A 23,619-nucleotide genomic window follows, 5' to 3' on the forward strand; every position below is an offset into this window, starting at 1 on the left:
GCAACCTCAAGTTCCTGTTTCTCCTGATATGGGGAAAGGGATATGCAGAATTAAGCTCTGCACTCTAGGAAGCCTGGGTTAGGGTACTGAGGTTTTTTGAAACCTCTGTAATCGCCAAACACTATAGTAAGTGCTCAGAATGGATAACATACAATCGTTATCCTGGAAGAGTTCAGTATTCATTTAGCAAACATTCAATATCTGCTACGCTGCAGACACTTTTAAACCTTGGAGTTAAAGCAAGGTTCCAGTTTTCTTGGAATTTACTAAATGTAGTAAAAGTTCCAGTGTTTCATAAAAGAGACACGAGAAGACATTTTGGCCCCGGGGTCTGGTATTAAAGTGTTCAGGCCCACTCCTGAACTGAAGCTATCGGTTGAGAATCTGAATCAACCTCTATTTCTGTCGGGTTGGTGGTATCTCGGGGCCACGGCGACCTCCAGCGGCCACCGTCCACCCAGCTGCCTGCCCTGGCTCCCCGAGGGAGACGGTAAGGGAGGAGCCAAGAGCTGGATCCTCGGGAGAGTCCTATTCCCCCCCCCCCCCTTTACAGACCAGGAGGTCGCAGCTAGCTAGTGGCAGTCTCAGATCCAGGTTTCCTATCTCTCCGGTGAGAGATCTTTACTCAAAACTGACGGCACCATTCATTCAGGGAATGAAGGACAGCAGAGTCGGTTCGCTGATGGAAAGTGAAGGAGGAAACCTTCGTCAAGGTGTGGAAGAGGGGAAACCCTGCCCCCGCCAGTCAGAGAAGACCGAGACCTCCCTCCTCTCTTAGCCTTCAGGGTCTTTTCTCCTCTTCTGGCTTTGGGACGGGATGACCGCAGCGAAACTAACGGGAAGTGGATTAACTGAGGTGCCACCCGGGATCTATTTGAGAAGTACCCCGAGGCGGGGTGGTCACCGGAAGTGGCGGTAAGGCCTGTGCCCCTACAAGGCCCCGCCTTCAATTGCGCTACCAGTAGGCGACAGACCGCCCCCACTTCCGGCCCCTGGAGCCTTAGCCAGCAGTCCCCCTTTTATTGCTCTCCCATTGGCTGCCGCAGGGACGCGCTGTGATTTCCCATTGGTCGCGTCTCCTCTCTGGCGCCGCGCCTCCTCCCTCCAGGTACAGTGTCGTCTTCCGGCACCCGATAGGCTAAAGGCTGGGAGGGCGTCTGCCCCACTTGACCAATGAACAGCGTAAAGAGTGAGGGCGGCGGCTGCGTGGTGGGGGCAGGGCGGGACTTGGTGTGGCTATTGGCCAGGGCGGGCACAGACCAGAGATACGATTGGTTGGGGAGAGGGGCACCGTGGTGGGGTCGGAGCTGCGCGGCCTCAGCAGCTGCAGGAGACGGAAGTGGTGAGAGCTCGGCCTCGGAGGGTCGGGCGGACGCCGCCTGGGTGAGTCACCGTGCCCCGTGCACTGCCAGTCTGGGAACCGCGACGACCGCGTCTTGCCCGGCTCCGCCCCGGCCTCACCGGCTTTCGTGGGCCCCGCCTTCTGTCATTCGGGGCTCCGCCTCCGAGTCTTTAGGCTCCGCCCTTAGAACCTGGGCACCTGGGCTCTCCTGTCAGCCTGGCCCGCCCCCGGCGGCCAGATCCCCTTGGTTCGGGAACCCTAGGCCTCCCAGACCTGGTCCTTATCCCTCCTTCCGTTTCCCTGAGGCTGCGTGCCAGTGGGCGGTGAGGCAGCACCTCTGGCTTGCTGCTTGCTGGCTCCCCCATGAGGAAGGGTGGGCTGTGATCAGGGAGGCAGGTAGGACCGCAGATGGAGGCTTTTATCCCTGCAGCCTTCCGCGGAGCTGCCCCTGAGCCCGGATAGCAGGCATGAAGAAAAGTGTCAGTTTAATCTGGGCCTGGCTCCCTAAGTGGGCCAAGGAGGTCCATCCTGACATTTCTGTTGCTTGGGCCTTTGACAGGTACTTACTCTGGCCCCTGTGTGGCCTGATTCCCTGTTGTGTGGTCTCCTCCAGCTAACCTGTACTCCACTTGATGTCAAGTACACTGAGCAGCACATGTCCAGACCTGCTGCCTTCTGATCACAGTTTGTGGTCCCCTCCCTCTTGTCCTCTGCTCTGGACTCTGCCCCCAGTAAACAAGTCAGGTGGGTGCTACTCCCAGACTCAGAGGCTGGCAGAGCACTCCTGTGGATTCATATCCCCACCAGGGCTAGAAAGTGAGTCTCTGTCTCTTTGGAGTTGGCAGTTCTTTTGCTCACTCACAAAGACCAGGGTTTGGGGTGTTTTACTTCTCCTTCTGGGACTGGGAATCAGGACTCTTGAGTCCTGTTGCAGAACTTTATGGCTGATTCCATGCCCTGCAGAATTACTTGTTGCTTTCTCCCCATGTAGCTCCCATTGCCTCTGTCTGGAAGGGTGACTTGTGGAGAGGCTGGATTCTCTGCCAGGGAGGCGAATGAGAGTTGAGGGGAAGTTCAGGAGTTGCTGTGCAGCATTTGTTGATTCTATGGTGATGTTAATGGTGCTCTTTACTCTTATGTTTGTCTGTCTCTTTACAGTGAGAAGCAGGCAGCCAGGACCCTCACCACGGTAGAATGGTGAGTACTCTCTCTTTCCTCAGACCACTGTGTTTTTTGTAATCCTCGTGTCTTTCTCCATGAAGCTGCCCCGCCCCTCCTGGACCTTGAGCTCCAGGCGACTCTGTTCAGCTCCTAAACAGGTTAATCTGCCCTGGAGATAAATTAGGGTTTCTTTAGCTTGCAAAACATCAGCCAAAATACAGCACTGGGACAGGAAGCCTCTGGAAGTCTTTTTCTACACCTGCTATGTCAAGCCTTCCCCACACTACCACTGGCTCCCTTAACCCTTCATAATGGCCCTTCTCTTACTTTTCTTGGGTCAAAGCTTTCTGTTCTGGTCTGAAAAGCCAGGCTTCCTTTATATCAAGATCCTTATACTTCCTAGTGCGCCCCTTTAATATTGTAGGTGCTGTGTCAGGAGTGACTCCACTAAAAGTGTGGAGCTTCTCCAGTTCCAAGGTGTTGCTGTCCATTAAGCTACTGCAGGAGACAGCTGACTGGATATACAGCAGGATAGCACCCTTAAGATGCCCAGAATATCACTGGGGCCAGTGTGTGTGTGTGTGTGTGTGTGTGTGTGTGTGTGTGTGTGTGTGTGTGTGTGTGTGTGTGTGTGTCTCCATTAAAATGATCCCATAAATTTTCCACCAACTGTGACTGCCCTTCTCTCACTCCAAATTCAGGGAACCCCTTAATCATTGAGAGCTAGGAGGAGGAAACAGTGAGATGAGAAGAGAGTGGGGAGCTGCAGGCCCTGGCCCTGACCAAGCCCTTGCTCTGATTATATCTCTTTGGTTCCTTCACATGTCCCCTTGTGCTTAGGGACAGGTCAAGGCATTCAGTTGGTGAGAGGACTCACTCTTCCCTCCACAGACATGTGGGTGTGTGGTGTGTGCAGTACTATTCTTGTCTCTTCTCAGAAAGCCTGCTGGTCCTGGTCCCCACCAACTGATAGCTCCACTCCCTTTTCTTTTCTATGATACCCTGAAAAGGGTCAGCCTAGTCTGATTTTGAATCCTAGCCCACCATTTAAATACTTTAGGTGAATTGCATACTTTCTCTCTAAGCCTGAAGTCTCACTTCTTGGGGAGTTGAAAAGTTTTAGTGAGATAATGCTGGAAACATGTCTGCCTCATAGTAAATGCTTAATAAAATGTTAGGTTTTTCTCCCATTCCTCCCTTCCCCCAAGACCAAAACCAAAACAAAAGCCCTGGTTCTGGAAGTTACCAGGCACAGGGAGTGTGGAATTCCAAACAGTTACTTCTGTGACTTTTGGTGACATTTTGAGCCTCTTACCACGTTCCTTATTCTTTAGCCCTCTACCGCCATCCCTCTACCCTTGTCCCTCCATCCCCCTACCTTTGGGTTTTGAATTTGGTTTTCACATAGCTTCTGTGGCCCATAGTTCCAGCTCTTCTCTTGCCTAGCCTAAGAAATTCTTTCTCTTCCAAGAAGGACTTTCTTACCCAGAAGACAGAGGATGTGAAACAAGGGGAGAGATGGAGCTGAAGGGTAGGACTGGGCACGGACCTTGGACCAAAAAACCCCACAGAATTTCCCTTTCAGGAGTGTGGAACGACCAAAATGGCACTAGACCAGTGTCCATTCTAAGGGGCAAAAAGAGAGTGGGCTTGGGTGAAGTCAGAGGATTGGAGGTCACTGATGGACAGGGGTATGATGGGTTTTGGAGGGAAAAGAAGTCTTGAAACTGGAAAGGGCCTAGGGTGGAGGGAGGTGAGCTCCATCTTGGGAATCAGAACAAGTATTGGGGGAACCCAAAGTGGAGGGGAGGGCGTGGGGACGGGTGTGTAAAGAGAGAAAAGAGAGGTATGGGGTGGTTCACGTGTAAAGATGGGAATTGAAAAGATGTAGGCGGTCTCGCGCCTCCATCCCCCCGGTCCCCCCCTCCCCCGCCACCGTCTTAGGCGCAGTCCCGCAGCCCGGACTCCTGAAAGCCCCTAGACGTCCCCTGAGGACGCCCTCCCACGCGGCCAAGGGGGTGCGGGGAGGGAGGAGTCCGGGACGGTGGGCGGGGCCCCGAGAACCCGCCCCGCCCCCGCTTTCCCCGCGCGGTCGGGGCGCTCCCCTCTCCGGGCTCCCCTCCCTTCCGCGCTCGTGCCGGAGGGCGGAGCTGGGCTCGCTCCATTGTGGCCAGGAGGGGAGAGGCGCGCGGGAGCCGCGCCGAGGCCCCGCCGCCCGCGCTCGCCCCCTGGCCGCCGCGGCTGCACCTGGCCGGCCCCGCAGCCGGAATGCGGCGGGCGCCCGGCACTGGCGGGCAGCGCAGCGGCTCCGGGGACATGTGCGCTGGCCCAGACCGCCCGCGACCATGAGCCTGACCGCCCGCGTCTCCTGCTCCATGCTCAGCTGCTTCGTAAGTGCCGGCCCCGCCTGCGGGGGCCTGGGCCCCCAACGCTTGCTGCACCCGCAGCCCCGCCCAGTGCCAGCCCTTGAGATTCCGAATTTCAGCCCATCCCCCTTCCCAAGGCCCCTGGCGGGGGAGGGGATATTAGTCCTTTTCTTTCTTGGACTTGCTTTAATCTTCGGGTGCCCGGGATTGTCCAAGACTGGGGTGGAAATTCTGTGACCCATCTTGGCCCCGAAGCCGCTGCCCTTGACTGCAGATCTTCAGGCTCCGCCCTGCAGGGGTACATCCCTTTACCTCCGCCTCTCCATCTTGGTCCCACCCGCTGCATCCTTGCTTGGGGATGTGGGATGTGGCTTGTAGGACGTCTGGGATGTTAGGGGGCTGGTCAGGGAGCACAGGATGTCTGAGCTGTCTCCTTGACTCCAGTCCCCTCCCCCTTCTACCCCTCCATCCCTCACCTGACATGCCAGTCTTTTCTCCTTGACTGTCCCCCAGACAGCCTCTCTTCCCCATCTTCCCTGCCTCTGCAGGCTTCCGTACCTCTGCATCATTCCCAGTTCTCCCCTCCTCCCTCTCTGGCTTAATGTTCCTTCCCAGCTTCCCCCATCTGTCCTCTCAGATGTTCCCACCCCTCCCCTGCGGCCCCCCCTCCCCGCCTCCTCTTTCTCTCTTCCCTGGCTGTCCTTGGGTCTCCTGGTTCTTCCCAGGTGCGTGGATCCCCTCTTCTCCCCTCCCTGGTGGTTGGGAAAGGAGTTACTTCTGCTTGCTGTGGGTATTCCTTAGGAATTCCCCTCAGATCAGCAGGCAGGGCAGGTTGCATCGCAGGTGGTGGGGGCTTGTTAGCCGTGTGGGCCTAACTGGCGGATAAGCTCAGCTCCAAAACACATCCTCCTTTTGAAAGCATCCATGAAGGCCCTCTAGAGGCATGGGACTGAATCCCGCAACCCACTCTTCTTTGTCTCCTTCACCCACCAGAATGAAGCCTCGGTGGCCTTAGAGGCCTGCGTTCCCTCCTCTTTCTGACCATTTGTCACACCTGGTTCCTGTTCCTCAGGGCACACTTCGCATTCCCACTTCCGTCTCACTCTTACATTCACCTTTCTTTCCCTTAGTTTTCTCTCTCTCCTCTTTCATTTGGGAAACTTTGGCCCTATAGGAGATTCCCTCTTTGAAGGGCATAGATTCCCAGTTCCTCTGTGAACCTTACTCTTCCCTTAGGCTTAAGAGGCTCAAATTCCCCCTTTACTTCACCCCTCCCACCAAGCCAGGTCTCTCTTCCCTCCTCTGGTGACCAGAACCTTTATAAACGTGTGTGGGGTGCATGTGGGTTTATGGAGGGGAGGGGAGCAGAGTGAGGCCTAATGGGCCAGGTAGAGCCTGGTGACTTAGGGCTGAGGCCTTCCCCACAGGGTGAGGAGGGGCCCCCCAGCCTGGAGTACATCCAAGCCAAGGATCTGTTCCCCCCCAAGGAACTAGTGAAAGAGGAGGAGAATCTGCAGGTAAGGAAGAGCTGGGGGCCCAGGGTGGGTAGAGTTCTCTGCCTGATTAACCCCCGCCCCCAGTCTCTCCAAGGGGATCTTGTCTGGGAGCTCTGGCTTCCTGCTCCTCTGTCTCTGGAGGGAGGGGAGTCTGTACGGGCATTATGAAGCCTTTGGCCCCAGGGAAGGAAAAGCAGCTTTCCTGGGTAGCTGTTGCCTGGTGCCGTTACTGTGGAGAGGACGCTTGTCCTGCCTTGGCCCAGCCTTTCCAGAGGGGATCCTACAGCTCAGGGATTGGGGAGGGGAATGGAGGGGTGACTCACTTCTGGACTGAGGGTCCCTCTGCCCCTCGACAGGTGCCCTTCACAGTGCTGCAGGGTGAGGGAGTGGAGTTCCTGGGCCGTGCAGCCGATGCCCTGATTGCCATCTCCAACTACCGGCTGCACATCAAGTTCAAGGACTCTGTCATCAACGTGAGTTCCTGTCCTGTTCTCCCACACCCAAGCCAGAATTCCTGTGAAGTTCAAGGTGGGATTGCTCCAGTTCTCTACTCGATCATGTCTTCAAAGAGTTGGGGTTCCGTTCTTTTTCATACTAACTTTCTTCTAGCTGCCGGTCTTTCTGTCTCTCTCACTTATTTTCCCTCCCTTCTCCTCTCTTTCCCTCACTCTGTTGCTGGCCCTTCTAGGGGCAGCACCGTGGCTTTGTTGGAAGAGTGCTACTTAGCAACTGTGTGACCTTGGTCAAGTCACCCAGCTGAGATGCCATTTCCTCGTTAATAATATGGTGTGAAAACACCTGCCTAGTGGTTTCTTGTGACTATTAATTGGGGTCACATATGTAGGGGACCCAGCACAGTTACCTTGCACCTAGCAGGCCCTCAGTAAATGTCAGTTTCCTTCCATCTTTTGATAACCTCAGCATCTGGGTCGGGGTGGGGATGAGGGGTGATGTGAGCATGGGGGTCTGAGCTTCTGTCTGCTCTTCCTCCTAAGGTCCCGCTCCGGATGATTGACAGCGTGGAGAGCCGTGATATGTTCCAGTTGCACATCGCCTGCAAGGACTCCAAAGTGGTGAGGTGAGCACTGCGGGGCCTTGCTCAGGTCCTCTGGCCCTAGTCTTTTCCAGGCTTCTCTGCTGCGGGGTTTCTCTGGAGCAAGAAAGAAAAAATAGTGCCTCTCTTTCCCCTGTTTGGAAGAAAAAGAGGTCGATTTTCTGACCTACCCACAGTGTCCTGACCTAAAGAAATGGTGATGACGCTCATGGGGTTGGCGTGAGAATTAAATGAGATAATGCGTCTGGAAGCGCCGAGGGTGGTGTCTGGCACAGAGCACTCTCATCATTGTTGGTTCATTTATTTATTCATTTAACACGAATTTACCAAGCACTCTATGTCAGACTGTTCTAAGCACTGGGGAGACACCAGGGAACAAAGTTTTCTGCCCTCGTGGAGCTTATATTCTAATGGGAAGAGAACAGCAGTAAATAATGAGTAAGATATGTTAAATGTAATGTAAAGGTGAAAAATAAAGCAGGGAAAGGGGATATGGAATGCTATGAGGTTGAAGGTTGTAGCTTTAAATGAAGCGATCAGAGAAGGCTGCACCAAAAAGGTGACATTTGAGTCCAGACTTAAAGAAAGTGACCATGTAGGTATTTTAGGGAAGAATGTGCCAGACAGAGGGAGCAGTGCGTGCAAAGGCCCTGAGGTGGGTATATACCTGGCATAGTAGAAGAATGGCAAGTAGGCCACGGTGGCTGGAGTGGAGTGTCGGTGTTTCAGAGTAGCAGGATACAAGATCCGAGAGGTAAGGGGGTGTCCGGCTGTCATATGACTGGCTTTTACTTTGAGGGAAGTGAGAAAACCACTGGAGGGTTTTGAGCAAAGGATTGATGTGGTCTGACTGTTTTATAGAATCACTCTGGCCGCTATATTGAGAGTAGATGGAAGAAGGATGGGGGCAAAAGCCAGGGCTGAAGCTGGGAGACTAACTGAGAAGCTTGTCCAGGGTGGGAGCAGTCAAAATGGTGAGAAGCCGTCAAGTTTTTGAAGGTAGAGATAATAGGATTTGCAGACTGGATACGAAAGGAGGAGGAGTCTGGGATGACTCCAGGGATTATTAAAAGGATGCCCAGTTTAAAGTCTGCTGTGCGCTCAGGTCTGTAGGCATTCAGAACAAGAATCCAAATTCCCTTCCCTTCAAGGAGGTTAAAGTCCAGTTGCTGAAAGAAGACTTTACACGTGGCAGCATGCTATGGGAAAACTTACTGTTTAATACTTCAGGCACATTAAGAATGACAGAGGAAGGAGTCTGTGGAATGGATTAGGCTGGGAATGCTTCAAGGAGGAGGTGGGACTGAAACTGTCTTCAGAGTATCAGTAGGAAGTGGCGAGGCTGAGAGGAGACATTATTAAGCAGAAGTGAAAAAACAAGGAGACAGGAATGACGTGAGCGGGACTTCCTGCCTGAAACAGAAGGTTCGTGCTAGTGAGTCATGGGAGATAACACAGGGGTAGCAGACATTCAGGCCATGTGGCAGTGTTCAGATTTGAGGGCAGAAATGGTTGGGTCCCATTAGAAGGTGTACATACATCTCAAGGACAAGAGTTCTTGGGAAGAGAAGTGTCACCTGGGTGTTGTGTCCCTGGTCCCTCCCAGGGTCCCCTCCCACTTTGCAGCCTCCTCTCCCCACAGCCGCCTTGTGACTGGGTTTCGGATCCTTACGGCCCCAGCACACACTTGTCTCTTGCCTCACTCCATGGCTTCCTGTCTGGCAGGTGCCACTTCTCCACTTTCAAGCAGTGCCAAGAGTGGCTCTCGCGGCTAAGCCGGGCCACAGCGAGACCTGCCAAGCCTGAGGACCTCTTTGCCTTTGCCTATCATGCCTGGTGCCTGGGGCTGACCGAGGAAGACCAGCACACCCACCTGTGTCAGCCAGGTGAGGCCAGGCTGTTTTCTTTAGGAGGCTGCTTCTCTCTTGCTTCTCATCCCTCCTCCACCCTGGACATGCTGTCCTGGGACGCTGACCGGCGTGACGTGGTGTCCTGGGACGCTGACCGGCGTGGGGGCTGTGTTGCAGGAGAGCACATCCGATGTCGGCAGGAGGCTGAGCTCGCGAGGATGGGCTTTGACCTGCAGAACGTCTGGAGAGTCTCGCACATCAACAGCAACTACAAGTGAGAGGGCAGGGGGTGGGGTCCAAACACCAGGCCGGACCCGGACGTCCTCCACGTGGGGACTGAGCACAGTGGGCGCAGCCCCTGGCTCTGTGAGGAAGGAGTGCTCCTGGTCCCTCTTCCCACAAAGCCATCCCTGGGGATCTTGTTATCACATGTCTTTCAGCAAGCCTGGTGACCCCATCTGCTCTCTTCTCAGATTGTGTCCCAGTTACCCCCAGAAGCTGCTGGTTCCCGTGTGGATCACAGATAAAGAGCTGGAGAACGTGGCTTCCTTCCGCTCCTGGAAGCGGATCCCCGTGGTGGTGTATAGGTGAGGCAGTGGGGAACGGGAGGGAGGGAATCAACTTTTATGCAAGGAGGAGAGTCAAAAGTGGAGGTGTGTGGCAGCGTGGTTAACTGGGAATTGAAACTCTTCAGGGAAGTGGCTATGAAATAATTTTAAAACAAAAACTACCTCCATTTTTTTTCCCCTAAGGACAAGGCTTTTGGGGCCTTTATTTATTTTTCTTTTCTTCTTTTTTTTTTTTTTTGAGGGTGTGTGTGTGTGTGTTTGTGTGTGTGTGTGTGTGTGTGTGTTAAATACTGCATTAGAATAGGGGTTGGCAAACCTTGGCCTGTGAACCAAATCTGGCCTGTAGCCTGTTTTACATACAGCCTGTGAGCTGTAAATGGGTTTTACATTTTTAAAAAGAAAACATAGAAGAATGTGTGGTAAAGGCTGGCTGTGACTCCCAAAGCCAAAAAATTTATTGGCTGGTTCTTCCCCAAGAGCGTTTGCCGACCCCTGCGCTAGAACGCGGCAGCAGACAGTGAGGCAGGTAGTAGCAGTGAGGTTTGAATTGTTCACACTCCGGGCTCGGGCTTGTTCTCCTGCCGGGTGTCTGTACCTGGAACAGGTGCTGTGCAGCTCTGATGAGTCAAAGTCACCTTGGGAACGCGGAGCCCATTTGAGAAATGTGTGTGACAGTGCTTTGTAAACTGTAAAGCCCTCTAACGAGGTTAAGGGCTTTTGGTTGCTATCATTATGGCCTGGGTGATCTGGTGGCCCCTGTTGGCTCTGGAGATCTTGGTCTGGCCCCCTGGGGTCTCTCGGTAGGCCTCCAGGGGCTGCAGATGCCAAAGGCATAACGGTTTATTCTGTTCTGTCAGACACCTCCGCAACGGGGCTGCCATCGCCCGCTGCAGCCAGCCCGAGATCAGCTGGTGGGGCTGGCGCAATGCTGACGATGAGTACTTAGTCACATCCATCGCCAAAGCCTGTGCCCTGGACCCGGGGACCAGGGCCCCTGGTGGCTCCCTCAGCACTGGGAATAGTGATACCAGCGAGGCCTGTGACACTGACTTTGGTAAGGTGTGGCTGGTGCTGGGCCCTCGGGAAGTAGGCCCCCACCTTGGTCTCCTTGGCTCCCAGGGAGTCCCAGTGAGGGTCGAAAGAAGATGACAACACGTAGGGTTTCTGGGTCCCTGCCTTTTGGGAGGTGGAGGGGTGTGAGGGGTCTCTGGCTGTGCATTCCTTGGAAAGGGTGTGCCCCAGGGTAGGGTGAGCCTGGGTAGCTGGCCTACCAGGTCCTCACCCTACTGTGTGTGTATTTAGATTCCTCCTTGACTGCGTGCTCTGGGGTGGAGAGCACAGCCGCCCCGCAGAAGCTGCTGATCCTGGATGCCCGATCCTACACGGCGGCCGTGGCCAACCGGGCCAAGGGTGGAGGCTGTGAATGCGAAGGTACCGCTGTGACCCCAGGGTCCGCAGCCAGCCTGTGCACTGTTGGCTGTGGTGAGGAGGGGGCTGGGAGCAGCTCGTGTAGTGGGAAGAGCCAAACAAACCTGGCCTGGGATCAGGACTCTGCCACTTACTGGCTGGGACTATGCTTGAGTTGCTTCATCTAAGTTTTATTTTCTCATCTGTAATGTGGGGATAAAAACATGCCTGGCCACGTTGTTGGATGATTGGAGGTTACATATATAAAGTTATTGGCATAGAGCAGCTACTGTTTGTTGAGAATTTACTATACACTGTCATGACTAGTAGTACTTGGCCATCATTTGTCATTAGTGTTATCATTACCACTATCAGTACATGGGACTTGAGCGTCCAGAGGTAAAAGGGAAATTGAGATTTTCAGAGTGTATTTAGTTGCCATCCTGGAGTGCTCTGCCCTGCCAGGGCGGCTTTGCCCATTGGGACTGCTCTTGTCCTGGATGCCTGTTTCCAGGACATTCTCTGATGGTCATACTCTCCTCTTCTGCATCGGCAGAGTACTACCCCAACTGTGAGGTCATGTTCATGGGAATGGCCAACATCCATGCCATCCGGAACAGCTTCCAGTACCTCCGCGCTGTGTGTAGCCAGATGCCTGATCCCAGCAAGTAGGTGTTCCCTGCTCCGATTCCTTCATCCCTTGGCCAGTGCTTCTTGTTCTTGGAAGGTCTATGGGAAGATGGGAAGTGTGGAGGTACAGGAGACCTGAGGGTCCGGGTGCAGTGGGCCAGTTCCAAGAACACTTCTACTGCTCAGCCAGCGCTTCGGCACGGCCACAGGACACTGGGTTCCTTTTGTTTGGATTAGTTGTCATACTCAGAGAACACAGAGAACTTGGGGGAGGAAGTGGCAAAATGTGCATGTGACACTTCCCATCTCCTCTGTTGATCCTGAGTCTCCTGTCACCTTAGGTCCTGTCTTCCCTGCCCTCTTGCTAGATATCTCTTGGCAGAAAGGCCGCGGGCTGGCTGTGGGCTTCAGCTCTCACTGGGGACTTTGTTAAGGTGTGGCTGCCCGTGGGTGGTGGAGAGATGATTGTAGCCTCGGTTCCCTGAGTGACAGACTCGATCTCTGCTCCGGTGTAGCTGGTTGTCGGCTCTGGAGAGCACCAAATGGCTGCAGCACTTGTCGGTGATGCTGAAGGCGGCTGTGCTCGTGGCTAACACGGTAGACCGGGAAGGCCGGCCTGTGCTGGTGCACTGCTCAGACGGCTGGGACCGGACACCGCAGATTGTAGCCCTGGCCAAGATACTGCTGGACCCGTATTACAGGACTTTGGAGGTATTGAGAGGGGTTGGGTGGGAAAGAGCCAAGGGAGGGGTGGCTGGGGAGGGTGCTGGGCCCACTGGATCTGTCTAGGGGATCTTTCAGTAGAGGACATTGGTGGCTTTGAGTCTTCTTGTAGGGTCAGGCCTGTTCCTCTCTGAAGCTGCCAGCTCCCTGCTTCGGGCGTCCCTGGGGAGGAGCACTGTAACCTTTCCAGAAAGGCCCTGCGCTTAACCTCTCTCTTCTTTGCAGGGCTTCCAAGTGTTAGTTGAATCTGACTGGCTGGATTTTGGGCACAAGTTTGGAGACCGCTGTGGCCACCAGGAGAACGCAGAGGACCAGAACGAGCAATGCCCTGTGTTCCTCCAGTGGCTCGATTCTGTTCATCAGCTGCTCAAGCAGTTCCCCTGCCTGTTCGAGTTCAACGAAGCATTCCTGGTAAGTCCGAAAGCCCGCGAGCAGGCTGGGGCTGGGGGCTGGTGGCCCACGGTGCCCGGTACAAGCCGTCTTGGCCGTGCAGGTCAAGCTGGTGCAGCACACGTACTCCTGCCTGTACGGCACGTTCCTGGCCAACAACCCCTGTGAGCGAGAGAAGCGCAACATCTACAAGCGGACCTGCTCAGTGTGGGCCCTTCTGCGAGCAGGCAATAAGAACTTTCACAACTTCCTCTACACGCCAGGCTCAGAGGCGGTAAGTCCGGACCCCGACCCTGTCAGTGCGTCTGGGGGACCCGGAGGGAGAGCCGGCCGAGTCAGCGGGCAGGACGCAGGGCCAAAGTCCGAGGAGGGAAGAGGGGCCTGAAACATCTCACAGAACACGCGTGTGGGGCTGCTCACCTAGGTCCTGCACCCCGTGTGCCACGTCCGGGCCCTGCACCTCTGGACAGCTGTTTATTTGCCGGCGGCATCTCCGTGCACACTCGGGGAGGAGAACATGGACCTGTACCTCTCCCCGGTGGCTCAGAGCCAGGAGTTCTCTGGCCGCTCCCTGGACAGGTAAGAAGAGCCCTTCTCGTTCTCCTCTCTCTCCCCACCAGGAAGGCAGGAGCTGCTTTGTGTCTTGCCTAAATGCTGGTCTCTTTTTTTTATGGGATATCTTAAAGCAATTTCTTGAGCCAGTTGAAGGAGAAACTTGGCCCAGGACTCATGGCTAGCTTAGAGTGCACTCTGTGTGTTTTCAAGGTCCCCTGGGAAGATAAGAGTGGTTACCTTTTTTCCAAGCTGCTGTCACCCTTTGTGACATACCCAGGGGAGAGGAGAACAGAACAGAAAGGACTATTTCAGGAAGGTTTGTCGGAATGGGCTTGACGTATGTTCACTGAGAAGGCGTGGGGAGCTTGCTGTCTTAGTCATAACCTTTGCTATGTCCAACAGGAGCTTCCAGAAGCACCTGGCTCTCAGGGAAATGGGTTCCCAGTAGGGGAATGGCCTTCACATTACTCCTCAGAATTGAAAGGGAGACATAAAAATGAAAGTCATCCTCTGGCTGAATATGTGGGGGGAAGTAGAATACAGATTGGTTAAATTATAAGAGTAATATCTGTTCTTTACTAAAAAACAAAGTCAAACGATATAAAAGTAGAAAATGACAGCCCTGCCTCCCTGAGGCTTGTCCCCACAGGTGTCCACTGTGGGCACTTTGGTGACTACCCTTCCAGGTGTTTATCTCTACGTAGATACAGCCATGATGGCACACTCATTTACAGATGATTTTTAAAACACAAAAAATGAATCATATTTTGCGCACTGTTCTGCAAACTGTTTTCCACACTTTGTGTTAGGATGTCACCCCATGACAGCACATATAAAGCTGCTTTATTGTTTTTAGTGGCTGCATAATAATCCAAAATTAGAGTGTATCACAATTTGTAAAACCAGCTTGCAATTGGTCGTTTAGGTGGTTTCCTTCTTTTTTTTTTTTAAATCGTTACAGGGGGTGTTTCAGTCAACATTCTCATATGTGTATCTTTTAAAAAATCTTTTGGTGAAATACACACACTTTTTACCATCTAAGCCATTTTTAAGAGTACAGTTTAGTAGTATTACCTTATACATATACCTTTGCATCTGTGCTAGTACTTCTGCCAGATAAATTCCTAGAAACGACCATGCTGGGCTCAGCGGATAGGTGCATTTCAAATTTTGATCTTTGTTTACTGGTGGAAGGTTTTTAAAATTAAAATATAACTTCTATAACTGGTTGCATATTATAAAGGAAAACAAAACACCCAACTCCCTAAATGATTGGTTTTAGGATCTTTCGAGCTGAGTCCATTGTCAGGGGCCTATGGGTAGGTTGCAGGGATTCCGAGAGTTTCTCCTTCCCCGAGTTATGCGGAATTTGGGTATAGGTTCACAAGTTTGCTTTTCCAGGGAGAGGTGCCGTAACTTTGTATCAGATTCTCGATAAGTTCTATGACCCATTTAATAATCATTGCTTTAAATCTGTATCTAATTTTTCAAATCAATAAATGTTTCTTAAATACCTACAGATTGCCTAGTACTGCACTAGGTTTTATGGGCTGTACCAAAGACATAGACGATATTGATCCCGTTTAAGATACTTTTAAAAAGCTGTAAGATGAGACATAGGACAACTAGAGAACAGTTCTAAGTTAGCATTTGAGTGAGTAAGAATGTGTGTAGTTCAAAGCTATTAGAGAACTAAGGAAGAAAGAGGTCATTTAGTGACTGTTTACTCAGAGAAGTTTTCATGGAAGACCAGGCAGGAACCATGGCTTTTCTGTGTCCCTGGTATCTGGCTCGGGGCCTGGCACATAATAGGTGCTTTAGTAAATGCTTAAACAAACAAACAAATGGGTGGAATAAAGGGAGCTTGGCAACAAGGTTAGTGGAAAGGGGTCCAAAGGAATTGGATATATGAGAGAGATTTAAAAAAAAGAGAGAGAACAACAATCACCTCTCTGGAGCCGGCAGGGGTTGGGAAGGGGCTATTTTGAGGACTAAAAAGAAATAAACAAACGATTGCTCATTGAGGGCTTTAAACATTGAGGAGTTTATTTTGATTCAGCTGTTAATAGCAAGTCATTGTATGAAGTCATCATGACCTGGGATTTTTGGAGAATTAATCAGTGAGCGGGGAAGTTGGAGGCACAGAGACCAGCCAGCACTGCTGAGATTCAGATATGAAGGGAGGAGTCCTGGGAAAGGAGAAAAAGTTAAATTCAGACATTGTGGAGAAGGCATTAGCAGTCTGGAGTTGACGGAGTGTTGGAGGGTAGAAGTTGAGAGTAAAGATGACAGTCAGGGGTAGGTCCCAGGGTTCCCAGCTCAGAAACCAGGAGGGTTATTAGTACCACCTATAGACACAGAGAAGGTGGGAAGACGAGGCAGTTCAGGGGGAAAGAGGAGACACAGGCAGGCTGGGATTGAAATATTAGTTGGCAGCAAAGAGGGGGTGTGCTGTAGGCAGTTCAAGATGGAGTTGGATTTAGAGGAGAAGTGGTACAAAGGTTTTAAAGGAAATGGTTTCTCTAACAGCTGACCTGATTTACCTAGATCACAAATGTCTGGCTCTCTTTCTCTTTTTCCATTAAAGTCCAACACATTCTTCTCTACCCACCCCAACCCTACCGTCTCTGTGTAACCTTCCCTGACCACGTTAGCTGGATGAGTGCTCTCATGGTTCCGTGCCCCTCAGGCGTTCCTGTCTCTGGCAGCTCTGTTAATTAGAGCTCTGGTGCACATGGGAATCAGCAGTGGAGGATGGCAGATTGTTGATACTATTGAATCTGGATAAAGAGTACATTGGAGTTCTTCATACTCTTCTCTCTACTTCTTTCGTATGTTTGAAAAGTTTGCAAAATAAAAAATAAAACAAAAAAAGAGAAAAGCTAAGAAGTTGCCAACCTGAGATTCAAGCTCTGTCTGTGGGACTCCAGAGGCTGTAAACATAACCATAGTTACTGCCTTCCTGGGATTTGTTAACCACCTGCCACCCCCAATCAAACACAAACATACTTTTTAAAAAGTATTAGTAAATTTCAAAAACCAAACACTTAAAAAAAATGAGCTGTACTGTAACTCTCCCTTTGAGGGATTTTTCTGTATGGGCTGGACTGACTGGGGCATCTGAAAAAGGGAGTCTAGTGAAGTCTGTTTCCTGGCAAATTTCCCTCAAGTTTTTGTTGCCCGTGGCACTTCTGAATTGTGCTAAAAACCAGGGCAGTCATTCTTGAAAATGTCTGTCATCCATTTGGTGTGCATGAAACTCAGAGCTGTGTACGAGGGCAAGTTGCCATGGTAACTTGGGATTTGGAGGAGCACATTGCCGCTAAGTGGTTGTAGAAAGCTGTGTTGGCTACTACTGTTATGGAGGGATAATTTATAATAAGGAATGTTGTAAAAATGAGGAGCTGTGAGTGTAGTCTTTAATAAGTTTGTGGTTGGTTGCCTATATTTTGAATCCTCATAGCATCTCTGCAAGGTAATTTATTGTCATTTTACAGAGGAGAAAAACCAAGTGCCTGAGGTTAAATCGCTAACTTGTCACATAGCTAATCAGTGTCAGAGCCAGTATGGTCCAGCGTCAGAACCCACCTTTTTTCTGCCTTGCCATGTGCGACTAGGTTTGAGACCGAGATGTAGTCCTGGCGGGAACACTAGCTTTAGAAGGTATCAGCTTAGAAGGCAGTGGGAGCCATGGGAGTGGTTGAGATTGCCAGGGAGACCGTGTAGGGTGAGACTGATGAAGCTGAGGACAGAGCCCAGGTTCTTGAGAGCAGGGTTCATGTCCTGCACTTCCTGCAGAACAGACGTTTTCCAGTGACCATTGGTTATTTGTAATCTGAAATGTTGTTGTTTCCTGTGAATTCTGGCTTTGATTGCTTTGATGACTTGATTCTCTGTGTTGGAGGGAGCTCCCATTCCCTGACCTGGTGATGCTGTGTTTTCATCCTAGATTACCTAAAACGAGATCTATGGATGATCTTCTTTCTGCCTGCGACACAAGCAGTCCCCTGACACGCACATCCAGTGACCCCAACCTGAATAACCACTGTCAGGAGGCCAGAGCGGGCCTGGAGGCCTGGCACGGCAATCCCGAGGGATCGGAGACCACCTTCGTGGAGTCCGGGGCAGGAGGTCCTCAGCAGACTGCAGGAGAAGTGGGTCTTCCTCCCTCTCAGCCCAGCAGCCAGAAAGACTACTTGAGCAATAAACCTTTCAAGAGTCACAAAAGCTGTTCCCCGAGTTACAGACTGCTTAATGCCGCCGCGCCCCAGGAAACGACGAGCAACACCCCTGATCTGGAAATCAAAGTCCTGGAAGAGACGAAGGCACCAGCTCCAGACCCGCCCACCCAGGATGAGCTGGGTAGGACTTTAGATGGCACACAGGAGCCACCCGAACCTTGTCCTGAGAAAGCAGCTGTCCGTGCGCTCTCTAAAGTCATTGCCAACAAGGGTGATGGAATCTGTGATTTTCCTGAGTCTTCCCAGGACTCCCTTCCAGGTGCCCCCCAGCAGGCCCAGCCAGACTCTGTGCTGGGTGTGCCCTCCAGGTGTGCCCCAGATCACAATCTGGGCACCCTTTGCAACCCACCGAGTGCTACCTGCCAAAATCCTCCAGACCCAAGTGCTGACTTTCTCAACCAAGACCCCCCAGGGTCTGTGGCAAGTGTCTCCCACCTGGAAGAGCTCAGTTCTGTGCCAGATCTGATTCAGGGGGAGGAAGACACGGGCAGGAGAGGGAGTAACAGGAATGGGCAGTTACTGGAAAACCCTCACTTTGGGAAAGTACCATTGGAATTGGCCCGAAAGCCAATTTCTCAGAGCCAGATTAGTGAGTTCTCTTTTTTAGGGTCCAACTGGGACAGCTTCCAAGGGATGGTGACCTCATTCCCGAGTGGGGATACTACCCCTCGGCGGCTTCTTTCCTATGGCTGTTGTAGCAAGAGGTCGAGCAGTAAGCAGATGCGCGCAACAGGGCCCTGCTTTGGGGGCCAGTGGGCTCAGAGAGAAGGGGTGAAGTCACCGGTCTGTTCTAATCATTCCAATGGACACTGTACTGGTCCAGGAGGGAAAAACAACCGGATGTGGGTGTCCGGTCACCCCAAGCAGGGCTCCAGTACGAAGCCTGTTCCACTGAGCTGCCCTTCTCCAGTGCCTCCTGTCTACCTGGATGATGATGGACTGCCCTTTCCCACGGATGTGATCCAGCACAGGTTACGGCAGATTGAGGCAGGGTACAAGCAAGAGGTGGAGCAGCTACGTCGACAGGTGCGTGAGCTTCAGATGAGGCTGGATATCCGTCACTGCTGTGCCCCGCCAGCAGAGCCTCCCATGGACTATGAGGATGATTTCGTAAGTACTCACCTGTTGCCGTCCAGCTGCTCATTTAGCCTCTCCATCCGGCCTTCCATCCGTCCCACAGCCATCCTCTGGGTACTTGCTGTGTGCCGCTGAGTTAGGTGGTTGGGCTGTAGGATGAAAGTCCCTGCTCTCAAGGAGCTCACGGTCTGTTGGGAGAGATAGGCAAACAGCTAAGAGTGCTGTGCTTAAGCGTTCTGACTGAGGGAAGCGTTAGGTGTTGGGGGCCAGCGTGGAGTGAAAGGTCAGGGAAGGCCCTCCTGAGAAGGTAAGGCTTGAGCTGAGTGCTGAAGAACGTGTCACATTTGGCTTTGTGGATGCCATTCGCAGGAGCACGGAGGCAGCAGGTGCTCCTTGAATAAAGGGCTGTGTGTGTGCGCGTGTGCACGCGTGCACACTTGTACTGGGCCTGTGCGGGAGGGAGCTAGGTACTGCGGTGGGAGGTGATATTGGGAAATAGAAAGGGATTAGAAGGGTCACCTTGAGTGCCCTTCTTGTGTGGGTTCTACCCTCAGGGCAATAAGTTTTGGCGAGTGAGTAACATGATTGCATTTGTATTTAAGAATACTATCCTAGCAATGGTGTGTCATGTGGATGAGGCAGTTGGAACCCAGGTTAGGAGGCCGGTTAAGAGGTTTTGGAATAAGGTGAGAGACGATGAGGACCATCTAGGCTTCGCTGTGTGGAGAGGGCTTGGGTTCTGGCACAGCGGTCCTTGGGGAGCTTCTAGGAACCAGCTCTCGGACAGTCCCACTTGCCCGCTGCCCACTTCTCTGCTGGTGGGATGGTCAGGGCTGACAGCTTCTTACTATTCAAGGTGATGATTTAGAACAGGGGTCAGCAAATTTGCTTGGTAAAGGGCCAGATAGTAAATACTTTAGACTCAGTCTCTCTTGCAGCCACGAGGCTCTTTGTTGTAGCACAGAAGCAGCCATAGGTAATGTGTAAATGAATTGAGTGTGGCTGTCTTCTAATAAAACTTGACTACAGAAACAGGCCGTGGGCCAGATTTGGCCTGTGGGCCATAGTTTGCGATGTCCTGGTTTCAATGTAAGAGGAGAAGTACTCTCTCCATACTGTGATACAGCATGTTGGTTAAGAGCACGGGTCTGAAGCCAGAATGCTAGGTCCAAATCCCAGGTTTACTACCCATCAGCTCTTAACTCTCTCTGTGGCTTAGTTTCCTTCTTTGTAAAATGGGGATAATAATAGCATATACATCATAAGACTGTTGTGAGGAACTAAGTAATTTCATGCATGTCATGCACTTAGCGCCTGACACTTGGTCAACAGTAAATGTTTGTGATGATGAACGTTTTGATGAGCAGTGATGTCTTTGCATTCTCTTTAGACGTGTTTGAAGGAGTCAGATGACAGTGATACAGAAGATTTTGGCTCTGATCACAGTGAAGACTGCCTTTCGGAAGCAAGCTGGGAACCTGTTGATAAGAAAGAGACTGAGGTATGTCCAGTCTAATTGTGTGGTGGGTACTTAGGCAAGCTGGTGAGTTCTCATATTTCTCAGAGATGAGTGTTGTGCTGTCCCCAGCTGAGTCTCTCTGGAGGCAAGTAGTGGCCGCCTAAGCCTTGTCATTGTCTTCTGGGCTGCTTTCCTTATTGCAGTGTTGGTCTTCCACTTTGTTGACTAGGACCTGGAACTTTTCCTTGTGCCTTCTGTTAGGTGACTCGCTGGGTTCCAGACCATATGGCATCACATTGCTATAACTGTGACTGTGAATTCTGGTTGGCCAAACGCAGACACCATTGCAGGTAAGATGTTTTACAGGATTCAGTATGGCTCGTGAAGCCATCCTGAGTTACACTGACATGAACTAAACTGAATTAATCTGAAACTGGAGACATCTTTATAGGAACAAGTTTTGTTTTCTCCCAACTTTTCTCTTTATTTACTTATGTAAGGCCTTTTTAGAGCATCGTTCATTCTCAGTGTATGGGCATTTCTGATGAACTCTTCCCTCTCTGTGCTTTGGCAGAAATTGTGGGAATGTATTTTGTGCTGGCTGCTGCCACCTGAAGTTGCCCATTCCTGATCAACAACTCTATGACCCAGTTCTCGTCTGTAACTCGTGTTACGAACATATCCAAGTATCTCGGGCCAGGGAACTCATGAGCCAACACCTGAAGAAACCCATTGCTACGGCTTCCAGTTGAATGCCAGAGGAGACGACCTGTCCAATTTTAGCAGGTTTGATGGGAGGATCTGCTTCAGGTGTAGTTTTGAAGGTTCCTTGGTGTGGCTCATGAAATCACAGAGCTCAAAGATACAGTCTTGCAAAATCCTCCTTGGTACCATGAGACTGGAGCAGAGGAATTCCAATTTGGCAAGAGGTCCTCTACTGGTGAGACCCTCCCCTTGGGGTAATGGTCCTGATCCAGACCCAGAGTCTGGAAGCTTAACGTTGAGTTGGTGACTCCAGTTTCTTTCTCCGGGGTCACAAGATGATGATTTCATAGATACTGCCTGGTGATGCGTGCCCTAAACAGCAATAGAAAGTCATATGTTTAACCAAACTCCAAGTGATAACCAGATCCATCTCTCCTCCACCTTGAAAAAAGCAGATTATAGTATCTAAGATAGGAATTTCTATCCTATTTGAGATGCATTATACCCTGTACCTCTGTGCTCTGTGTCTGTGCATGAAGGCTCAGTCTTTAGACGCACTCCCTCTCGTTGCATTAGTTCTGTCTTTCTGTGGAGTTTGGTTTAAAGACTGGTTCAGCAAGTGGAGATTTTGCTGTATTTTTCACTTGGCTCATCAGCCAGCATCAGTGAATATTCAGTTTAGGGGGACAGTTCTAGGGAGTGAGTCACTTTTGGGGAGCAGAGGAAGACTCTGCTGATGTTCAGTCCTGGCAAAAATCAGTTATTTTTGAGCTGTGAAAGCAGTAGTCTTTGTCACTCAGTGGCGGCTCTTGAGGTAGCACTGTGAAGAATGAGAAGGGAAACACAGAAATGATCCTTGTGAAATATTTGCTGATTGTGCCCGACCCTTTGCGCCTTGACTTTTCCTAGTTGTCCTGGTGCTAACACAGGAGCTACACCTTGATCCTCTCCTGGCATGAAAATAAAACAATGTTTTTTGGGGGGTTGTTGTTCCATTGCCCACTTCCCTCATGTCGTCTTTCCCTTGGCTGCTGCCTCCTCTGGGTCACACTGCTTCTTATCCTGAACACTTGACACCTTGAGGGTAGAATTTAGCGTTTGGTTTTTACCTCCTAGAATATGCTGTTTGGTATGTGAGGGTTTCAGTACAAATGCTGCTGTCTATTTCTGTGCACTTAACAATGGAACCCAAACAGAAGAGAATAAAGCCTTGATACCAAAATTGGGAGAGAAAATGTGTCCATTTGGACCAAACGTTGTGGGTTGTTTTTTTTTTTTTTCCATCTTACTATGTACCAGTGGCACTTAACCAAAAGATACAATGATATAGCCATGTACTGTGTTTGGGACAGATACAGTCTCCTTGACCTATAACGCATCCCCTAGGATTTCCTTGTGCATTGTCCTTAATTCGTTCGTGTATAAAAGGTAAATTACACTCAGGCTTAGCCTGTTTTAAAACTATGGTAGCTGTCTAACTGCTACTTGTTCATGTTGCTTCCTAGGAAAAAAATTTTCACTCGAAAATAACTAGGATCTGCATTTAGAACAAGAATTGTTATTTGTCCCGACCTTTCCTTCAGCCCTACAGAGAAGCATCTGTGCTTTTATACTTGCCATGGATGTAACCTAAAAAGTTTTGGCGTATTTAGGTCAGTCTATCAGAACTTTTTTTTTTTCGTTTAAATGGAGTTGAATAATGGAGATTTTGTGTGTGGGAAATTCATGAGATCATTGAAAAAGTAACAGACTCTTCCTTGTCTCTGATACGTAGAATTCTAAGCATTTTCTCAGTCATTAAAATTTACTGCCAGTTGTGAGTGGCTTTTTAATTAACTTAACTTTCATTGCACTTCACTCTGCCCATTTTCAGGGGAGTCAGATTGGCAACATTTGAGGAGACTGTATCTTGTCTACTTTGTGTGGCTGTTTTGAGGGACTGTCCTATCAGTGAACATACTGCATGGCCTTGGAGAGAGACTCTGGGCTCTCGGCTCAGATGTATTCATCAAATACTCCTTTCAGAGCTCTTGTGGGTGTAAGTGACATGATGTGGCCAAAAATCCAAACTGTGCAGTTGCGTTGTGACAAACATGCAATGTGCTGTAAAAACTCAATACAATTTAAATAAAATCTCTATATTAGTGCTGCTTTGTTGGGTCTTTTTCTTCATTTTAATTTCTAAGAAAACTTAATACTCATTTTTTTCTTTAACCATGAAAAAGGACTAAAACATATACCCCTTCCTCCCAACCATTTCCATTTTTTAAAATGGCCCTCTCTTTTTAACAGCACAGCTCCTGTTTGGTTTTTATTTATTGATCAGATAGGGATTTATCCTTACGGATACTGCAGAGATTCTGTCCCACCTCATGTGCGGTTTATTTCTCTTTAATGCCTAAAATTTCACCAGCTGGTTGATCAGGCGCAGGGGATTGTACTGCTTTCCTCCTGATTCTCTGCTCACAGGCACCTCAGTTCTCCTTCCACCTTCAGAAAACTGTCTTAAGCAACATATTAGCTGAAAAGAGTATATTTCAAAAAAATATGAAATGCTACTATCTAAAAGGTGAATTTGTTTATGCAGGACATTA

The 23,619-nt window shown here is 50.7% G+C and overlaps 1 protein-coding gene across 7 annotated transcripts; it reads left to right on the forward strand.

The window, feature by feature from the left end:
- The first annotated feature begins 897 nt into the window (after positions 1-897).
- Positions 898-23,172, forward strand: MTMR4 (myotubularin related protein 4). Of its 7 annotated transcripts, XM_032498397.1 has the most exons (20): positions 1,239-1,383; positions 2,501-2,539; positions 3,975-4,893; positions 6,297-6,386; positions 6,722-6,838; positions 7,361-7,443; positions 9,145-9,305; positions 9,447-9,543; positions 9,743-9,856; positions 10,696-10,892; positions 11,141-11,269; positions 11,802-11,913; positions 12,391-12,586; positions 12,824-13,009; positions 13,092-13,262; positions 13,413-13,567; positions 17,493-18,894; positions 20,252-20,362; positions 20,582-20,670; positions 20,895-21,072. In XM_032498397.1, the coding sequence occupies exons 3-20, from the start codon at positions 4,849-4,851 to the stop codon at positions 21,070-21,072; spliced, it is 3,633 nt and encodes a 1,210-aa protein (XP_032354288.1). In that variant the 5' UTR covers positions 1,239-1,383; positions 2,501-2,539; positions 3,975-4,848. The 7 variants fall into 7 exon arrangements, with proteins under 7 accessions (XP_032354291.1, XP_032354288.1, XP_014411987.2 ...); XM_032498400.1 differs by lacking the exons at positions 1,239-1,383; positions 3,975-4,893 and adding an exon at positions 898-915; XM_014556501.2 differs by lacking the exon at positions 3,975-4,893.
- The last annotated feature ends 447 nt before the right edge of the window (positions 23,173-23,619 follow it).

Source organism: Camelus ferus, chromosome 16 (assembly GCF_009834535.1).
Source record: "Camelus ferus isolate YT-003-E chromosome 16, BCGSAC_Cfer_1.0, whole genome shotgun sequence".
Taxonomy (NCBI): Eukaryota; Metazoa; Chordata; class Mammalia; order Artiodactyla; family Camelidae; genus Camelus; species Camelus ferus.

What these genes read in the sequence shown, in the direction of transcription:
- MTMR4 (XM_032498397.1), top strand. Translation starts at nt 4,849, where the DNA reads ATGAGCCTGACCGCCCGCGTCTCCTGCTCCATGCTCAGCTGCTTC. An exon ending in TCTGGCCGCTCCCTGGACAG is followed by an intron (nt 13,568 to 17,492) that starts GTAAGAAGAGCC and finishes TTTTCATCCTAG; the next exon opens with ATTACCTAAAACGAGATCTA. An exon ending in TTGATAAGAAAGAGACTGAG is followed by an intron (nt 20,363 to 20,581) that starts GTATGTCCAGTC and finishes GCCTTCTGTTAG; the next exon opens with GTGACTCGCTGGGTTCCAGA.